Below are 8,373 nucleotides of genomic sequence, written 5' to 3'. Positions count from 1 at the left end.
GCATCACCCACAGTGAGCCAGACTTTCCAGATGCTCAGAGATTGTTCCTGCTCCACCATGCTTACATAAATTCCCACCTGGTTCAAGTTTAAGAAAACAGCAGAACAAAGTTGGTCACACAAACTCCACCGTGAAACGCTGAGGAGAGTTAAACACCCATTAGCCAAACAGAGAGGTGCCATTTTTTATTTATGCTTCACTGAGCTATTTTAGGAAACAGAAAATTTTTACTGTTCCTGTAGCCAAACTAATTCACTATTTCTGTCTATTTCTGTTGTGCTGTATATATCATATATGTATAATAAAATATAATTTCTTTTTTTTTTTTTAATTTCCCCATCCCAATGGAATGTCTGATCCTGCATGTGCATTTTAAAGATGGGAATTTGAAGGGGAAAAATAAAAGTCCAGGCGGTGGACTGTGCAGTACGGTGATCACGGACAGGAAAAATTGCTTTAGGGTTTCCTATGTTGTTACTAATGTACACTCTCAGTATTGTATGATTTTAGCATTATCTTGTTTTTTAGTGATCCAAATATCCAAAACATTTTTTTGGTGTTCATTATATGTACACCAAAGTGCACCATGTGCTGCAAAAGTTTTCACCTATGTGGCATAAATGGGATGCAATATACTAAATTAGGGGGGAAAAAAGCTGTTTGCAGCAATAGAAAAATCAACTGATATTGTGAAAATATCGTTATCCATACTGAGGAACCTCTAAACCCAAACAGGAAAAACACACAGCTTAAGGTTGCAGCCATGTAAAGAACCTAAACCAGCTGACAAAACTTGCAGAAGAACCAAATGGGAAAATCCCTGTGAAGGGCTAAGTTCTGAAATTGCTGTCTATCCCTATGGGAAATGACTGAGATGGTTTTAGTCCCTTAACTCTGTTTATTCAACTATGCATTTTTAAAAATGGGAAGCAGTAAAGTGTCTGAAGGAATTTGGTTCAATCTTTCCAGAAACCACATTGTTGGTAAAACTAAGCATGAAATCTTTACACGGGCAAGGTGAACTTCCCAGAAACTGAATGCAAATCAGGTTTCACAGATGAAATTGTCTTTTATCTCAATTACAAACCATGTCACCTCCAGACACTCAAGCAGGGAAGGACAAGGAGTGACAGAGGTCAGATTGTTTGAAGTCCCAACATGTTGCCTTTTGGGCGCATCCCAACTCAGCAGTGTGACTGTGCTGGCAGCAAATCCCTGGGAGTCTGTGAAGCACCATGAGCCTTCTGCCCACAGAGGGTCTGCCAGGCTCTGGGACCTGCCCAGAACAGAGCCCTCCCATACCCAAAAATCCTTCAGTTGGAGCTGGCTCTGCACTCCCTGCACTCACAAGCTCATCTAATGATTTTACACGTTTGCCTCCTGCGTCCGTTCTGCCACCACACTGGCTGGAGTTTGAGAGAGAGGAGATGCAATAGTTTCCCTAAACTTTTCCAGGCAGAATGGCTGAAAACTTTCCTGAAAATGTCAGCTGCCAGAGTTGGAGACCTGTCCTTCAAAATATTCCAACTCCTTTCACCAAATATCCCTGCTAGGAAGAGAAATCCCTGCCAAGTGAAACCCATCAGCTCTTTTACAGAGTGGCTGCTGGGATCCTCTGCTGCAGGGACAGAGCCATCACCGGTGCTGCTGTGTGACACTGAGCAGGCGTTGGTGGCACCACGGAGGACAGGGAGTGGCCACAACTGATGTACCTGAAGCTGCACTAAGGACAAGGCACCTCTGGAGTGCAAATTCCGCAGGGAAGTGAGCTTGGGTTCCCTCCGTGTCAGGGTTTAAGAGGCTCTTGCTAAGGGCTGGCTGAGCTAAAGCGTCTCGAGCATATGGGCTTATTTTGTGCAGTTTCTGTGGTGGTTTCTTCGTTAGATTTTCAGTGGTAATGAGCCCACACAGTAGATTGCTGCAGGGAGGAAAAAAATCATTCTGAATAGGTTTGCTGAATAATTATGAACTGAGCTGAACTCTTACATTTGCTTACTAATTGTATGGTCCGTGATGTTTTATGTATGATGCATTCATTTTGTTAAAAAGGATTTTTTTTCTTTTTTTTTTTGCTGAGCAGCAACTTTTCTCAGTGCAAGTTAAACTGACACAGTGGAAAGAGCTGGATTTAAGTCTGATGAATTGATGTTGTTTGAATTTTTTTTTAAAAAACATGAGTCCCACTATTTGGTTTTCAGAGCTTGCAATATGAAACCCAAAATTGTGCTATTGTCTGGAGAGTTGAAATAAATGAATCCCCTCAATTTTGGATTTGGCAGGCACAATTACCATTGTTAATTTAGAAAATAATCCCCAGCAGCTACAACTATTTAAATAATGCCTCTCCTTGCTTCCCCCAAGATGACCAAAACCCAAAGACTGAAAGTAAAAATATGGTTTTTAAAATACACTTTTCACTGCGTGGTCTGATTGAGAAAGGCTTCCTTCTCCTTGGCTGGGGACTGCGACCCTTTGTGACACTGGTTGACACTGGTGACCGGACATTGCTGGCCAGTGCTCCGGACGCCGTGCTGGACAGCAGGAGCTGTGGAGCAGTTTGGCAGCCCTGGGTGAGCTTAGCCCAGAGCACATCTCAGGTTAGAAACGGGCTGAGCCCCTTTCCAGCACATACACCACGGACCGGCAGAACTCTGCAGCTGGTATCAGACCTTGCCATTCCAAGCAGTTCACTGTTTTTACGGTCAGAATGCTTAGGCTGAGATTATTTCCATATTTGCCATTGTCCGGTTATGGACACCATCTGGCTCCCGCCGAAGTTCGCAGAAGGAGCGGTGCTGGGCGAGCTGGCCAAGCCATGGGTGGACATGTCATTTCCCTATGCGGCGAGGCTGCGGTGGCTCTGGAGGGAGCGGGGCTGAGCCCCGGTGCGACACACGGACACTCGAGCCCCGGCTAGTAGCCGGCGGTGACATCGCCCTGGGCTCAGGGCCGTTCTGTGCCCGTGGCGAACAGCGGCTCGGGAAGGATTAGTGGCAGCCCGGTGCGGTGGGTTGCCCGCCCAGAATCCCCAGAAAAGCGGCAGGACGGGCCGGGGAAGGGAGAGGCGGCGGCGCCGATGCCCCAACACGAATCCAGGCAGCTGCTGGCGACTCCGCCCAGCCCGACGCCCCTCGCCCCGGACCCCGTCCTTCCGCGGGGAGGAATGCTCGCGGGTCTCGGCCCGCCCCGTGCTGCCCGACTGCGCTCCGCCGGGGGGACCGGGGGCTCTCCCACCGCCGTCGGGGCGGAGCGGGGGCGGGGGCACGATCCGGAGGGCGGCCCGGGGGCTCTGCACCGCTCGGGGCACGATCCGGAGCGCGGCCCGGGGCTCTGTACCGCTCGGGGCACCGAGCGCGGCCTCCCTGCCCAGCGGGGGTGCGGCGGGGCCGGGCGGGCGCCAGGGGGCGCTGTGCCCGTTCGCAAGAGCCGCTCCGACGGCGCGCACGCAGGCGCAGAGGGGGCGCACGGCGGCGGCGCTGGCGGAGCTCCGGGCGCGGAGCCGCCTCTGACCCGCGGCGGGTGCGGGAGCGGGCTGCGGGACCCCGGCCGGCCAGCCCTTCGTCCGGACCGCTGCCCCTTTGCAGCAGGGGCCGGCGGCTACGTCTCTCCCTCGGTCCCTCCCTCCGTTGCCGCCGTTCCCGTAGAGAGAGGCGAGACATCCCCTGCGTTCCTTTGTGCCGCGGCCGCGCCGCCCGTGCTTCGTTTTCCACCCCGGTGCCTGCCCCGCAGCCCGAGCCCCGCGCCGACCCCCCCGCCCCCTGTCACTTCGCTAAGTAATAATTTCCACGTCCAATTCCATTTCTTCGCCAGTTCTGAAATCTCCAGGCCATCAGCAAGGAGGATAGTTCACATGAAAACTAATTACACAAAATCAATATTTAATCACAGCGCAGCATCCTGATCCTGCAGAAAAAAAATCCCGTTAAAACTCTCCTGCCATATACAAACAGTCCTCAGCCGCTTATTTATAGATCTCATTTTTTTTGGTGGGAGCAATATTCATTACTATTTCTTTAAGCTATCGACATGTGCAGCCGCGAGCACCTGAAGCGCCGTGTCCCGCCGGCGGTCTGCAGCCCCCCGGGCCCGGTGGGTGTTTGTCCCTCCGAGGGAACCGGGCTGTGACTCCCCCCGCTCCCCGCGCGGCTCCGTGCGCTGCCCGGCTCGGAGCGGGCCAGCGGGGCCGCTCCTGCTCCCGGCTCGGGGCTGCCGGGCGGGTTTCGCCCCGGCGGGCCGTGCGGCCGGTGGCTCCTCACAGCCGCCACATGGTCCCAGCCCCGGTGCCCCCCGCCCCACTCCAGGACCGCGGTCCGGGACCCCAGGGCACTGCGCACCTCCCCGGTCGTCCGCGCTCCGTGCGCCGCGGGAGCAGCGGCGCCGCCGGGCACGGGGGGCGGTGCGGGGCGCGGTGCGGGCGGGGCGCGGGGCCGGCGGCGGAGCCACCTTAACGGCAGCCCCGCCCCGGACCGCGGCGCTCATTGGCGCAGCCCCGATGGCTGAAATTCATCGCTGAAATGCAAAACTTGTTGCTGCTCCGCCAGCGCTGGGTGAGAGCGCGGCAGCGCGCGGGGAGCGCGGCGCAGCCCTCGCAGCGCCCGCCCGGCCCCGCGCCCCGGCCCCGCCGCCGCCGGAGCGCTGCGAGCCGCGGGAGCGCACGGCCGGCCGGCGATGCGGCGCGCAGCTCCCGGGCGCCGGAGCCTGTGAGCGGCGGCGCGCCGCCCCGTCGGCTCTCGGGCAGCAGCGAGCGGCGAGCGGCGGGGTGAGCGCGGGCGAGCGGCCGGTGCCGGCGGCGCGGCAGGATGTGAGCGGGGGCGGCCGAGTGGCGCGGAGCGGAGCAGCGGGGAGCGGCGGGCAGCGGGACGGCGGAGCGGCGCGGAGCAGCCATGCCCTGCTGAGGAGCCGCGCAGGATGTTCGGGCTGGAACAGTTCGAGCCGCAGAGCAGCGGCCGGAGCAGCGGGCAGGCGGAGCGGGGCTTCGGCCAGCCCGGACTGAGCATGAGCGCGCACTTCAAGGCGCCGGCCTTCCCCGGCGGCGGCCCAGCGCCGGCGGACCCGGCCCTGGGCGCGCTGGGCGAGCCACCTCTCCTGGGCATGAACATGAGCCTGGCCGGGGACGCCTACGGCTTCCCGGGCCGCGGCCCCGCCGAGCTGCACGGCGGCGGCATGCAGCCGCCGGTGCACGGCTTCTTCGGCGGACAGCAGCCTCACGGCGGCCCCGGCGGCGCCCCCCACCCGCACCAGCACCCCCCGCACTTCGGCGGCGGCTTCGGGCCCGACCCCGGCGCCTCCTGCGTGCACGGCGGGCGCCTTCTGGGCTACAGCGGCGCGCTGGGCGGGCAGACGGCGTTCGCCGACGGCTACGAGCACATGGCCGAGGGCCAGGGCGGCGAGGGCTTCGGGCAGCAGCGCCCCGGGACCTTGCCCGATTTCCAGCACCACGGCACCGGCGCCGCCAGCCACGCCGTGCCGGCGCCCTGCCTGCCCCTCGACCAGTCCCCCAACCGCGCTGCCTCCTTCCACGGGCTGCCGGCGGCCGGCTCCTCCGAGCCTCACGGCCTGGAGCCGCGGCGGCTGCCGGCGCAGGGCGGCGTGGACTCGCTGGAATACAATTACCCTGGCGACGGCCCTGCCGGCCACTTCGAGCTGCCCGTCTTCTCCCCGTCGGAGCCGGAGGGGCAGCTGCCGCACTACGGCGGCGGGCGGCAGGTGCCGGCGGGCGGCAGCTTCGCGGGGGCGCCCGCCCTGCCCCGGGCGCCGGGCATGGCCGTGGCCAAGGCGCACCCGCCGCAGCAGCACGGCGTCTTCTTCGAGCGCTTCGGGGGGGCGCGGAAGATGTCGGCCAGTCTGGAGCCGGGGGCCAACGCCAGGCACCCGCTGATGCAGCAGCAGCAGCCGCCACCACCACCGCAACCACCGCAGCAGCCGCCGGGCTTGCTGGCCAGACAGAACTCCTGCCCGCCAGCCATCCCTAGGCAACAGCAAACAGAAGCCAACGCTCCCAACTCCAACCTGCAGGACAATGGGCCCATAATGCAGAACCAGCATGCACAGTTTGAATACCCTATTCACAGACTGGAGAACAGGAATATGCATCCCTACACCGACCCCGTGTTTAATATGCAGCACCCTCCTCCGCAACAGCCACCAAATCAAAGACTGCAGCACTTCGATGCCCCCTACGTGAGCGTCGCCAAGAGGCCGCGGTTTGACTTCCCCAGCACTCCTGGCGTCGAGCGCTGCGCCTCCTGGGGCGGCGGCATGCACGGCCCGGCCATGGAGAGTCACCTTTCCCCGACGGCCTACCCCGGCCTGCCGGGCGAGTTCACCCCGCCGGCACCCGAGGCCTTTGGGGGCCCATTGCCACACGGCGGCCCCGAGCACCCGGCGCTGGCGCAGCGCCAGAACGCGGCCCTGGTGATGAAGCAGATGGCCTCGCGAAGCCAGCAGCGCCTGCGGCCGCCCAGTCTGCAGCAGCTGGGGCACCACGGCGAGGTGGGCGCACCCGGCGGCCTGCCCCCGCCAGCCTTCGAGCGGGAGGCCGGTGGCGGCCGCAGCTTCGATCCGCCGGCGCCCCACCTGGCCCCCGACAGCGCCTGGTTCGCAGGGCCGCCGCCGCCCGGGGAGCTGCTGCCGAGGCGCTTGGCGGCGCCGGGGCTGCCAGCTGAGGCAGCCCCCCACGAGCTGGGCCTGCAGCCGGGTGGGCCTGCCGTGCTCTTCCGGCCGGGCGCCAGCGGGCTGGGGCTGCAGGAGCCCTTGCGGATGGCAGGCGAGGGGCCGGCGCAGGCCCTGCCGTCGCCCGGCGTCCACCCGCCCTTCACACCCACGATGGGTGGCCTCTCGCAGCTGCAGTCGCCGGGCAGCGGTGTGGCACTGCCCAGCGCCCCTGCTGAGCGCCGCGGCCCCGCTGACTTCGCCGCTCAGCCCGGCTTCCCCTTCGCGGCGGCGGCGCGGCAGCCTGCGGCCCACGGGGCTGCACCTGCCCTCAGCGCCTCGCCAGGGGCCTACCCACCGCCCCCGCCCGAGTTCCCCCCGCCACCCCCACCGCGGCCCGCTGCCAGCAAGCTGGGTGCCCTCTCGCTGGGCTCCTTCAGCAAGGCGGCCAGCAAGGACAATGTCTTCGGGCAGAGCTGCCTGGCTGCCCTTTCCACTGCCTGCCAAAACATGATCGCGAGCCTAGGCGCTCCCAACCTCAACGTCACCTTCAACAAGAAGAGCCCGGCCGAGGCCAAGCGCAAGCTCAGCCAGGCCGAGCCCGACCCGCCGCCTGCTGCCCCGGACTACTTCCCGGCAGGGCCACCGGTGGGCGGGGGTGGCGCGGGCAAAGCGGCGGGCGCTGCCCCTCTGCTGCCCGCGGAGAGCAGCCTCTCGCCCGGCTACGCGCTGGAGCCGGTGGCCGGTGGCGAGGGAAAGGCGGGTGGCGGGCGGGGTCGGGGTCGCCGGAAAAGGGACAGTGGGCACGTCAGCCCTGGCACGTTTTTTGAGAAGTTCTCAGCTGCGGAGGGTGGGGGAGCCGGTGTCAGCCCAGGGCAGCCGGCAGTGCCGGTGGCGGCGGGGGGCCCGCCGGGGGCTGCGGGCGCTGAGCGCGGTGGAGGCACCCCTCATGACAAGCCCCTGACGTCACCATCCTGGGGCAAGGGCAGCGAACTGTTGCTGGCGGAGCAGCCCGACCTGATGTCCTCCCTGGACAGCGGCATCCAGAGCGTGACCAAGTCAGACGGCAGCTCCCCGCACGTGGACTTTCCCGACGAGGTCAGCACCAGCTATGGCAACGAGGACGAGGTGTCCTCCAGCTCCGACAATGCCACCTCCAAGCCCACCCGTAGCCCGCTGCTGGGTGGTTCGCCCAAGCTGCCCCGTGGGGAGCACGCACTTCTCAATGGACAGAAGCCCCTGGCCCTTGGCCTTCTCAGTACATCTACCTCGACCCCCGACAGCTATGGGCTCAGCACCACGGCAGGCGCCCACCCTGGCACACCGAGCATGGAGCAGGTGCGGACCCCCACAAGCACCTCGGCCCAGGACGAGATCCACCCCCTGGAGATCCTGCAGGCACAGATCCAGCTCCAGCGGCAGCAGTTCAGCATCTCGGAAGACCAGCCCTTGGGGTTGAAGAGCAAGAAGGGGGAGTGTGCGGGGCAGAATGGGGACAGTGACCTGGGCAGCTGCTGCTCGGAGGGTGTCAAGGGCACCATGAGCACCATCGACCTGGACTCCCTGATGGCGGAGCACAACTCCACCTGGTACCTGCCTGGAGAGAAGGCCCTGATGGAGGGGCAGGAGGAGGACAAGCCCATGGCACCCTGGGAGAAGCCCAAGCCCCCGAACCCCAGCAAAGAAGGTATCAGTTGTCCCACGTGGGTGCTGACACAGGGG

At 62.8% G+C, this 8,373-nt stretch overlaps 1 protein-coding gene across 3 annotated transcripts in view; it reads left to right on the top strand.

Annotated features, from left to right (window-relative positions):
- Positions 1–4,522: 4,522 nt before the first annotated feature.
- Positions 4,523–8,373, top strand: part of MN1 (MN1 proto-oncogene, transcriptional regulator) — a 79,956-nt gene continuing 76,105 nt past the window's right edge. For 2 of the 3 annotated variants that reach the window (XM_085075705.1, XM_085075706.1), the window contains exon 1: positions 4,523–8,338. In XM_085075705.1, coding sequence (XP_084931831.1) covers positions 4,909–8,338 — 3,430 coding nt within the window. In that variant the 5' untranslated portion in view covers positions 4,523–4,908. The remainder of the gene's footprint in view (positions 8,339–8,373) is intronic. The other variant, XM_085075704.1, reaches the window with a different exon arrangement.

The sequence above is a fragment of the Lichenostomus cassidix genome, chromosome 15 (genome assembly GCF_008360975.1).
Source record: "Lichenostomus cassidix isolate B80296 chromosome 15, HeHo_3.0, whole genome shotgun sequence".
NCBI lineage: Eukaryota > Metazoa > Chordata > Aves > Passeriformes > Meliphagidae > Lichenostomus > Lichenostomus cassidix.
This window is presented reverse-complemented; position numbering and strand designations above follow the sequence as displayed.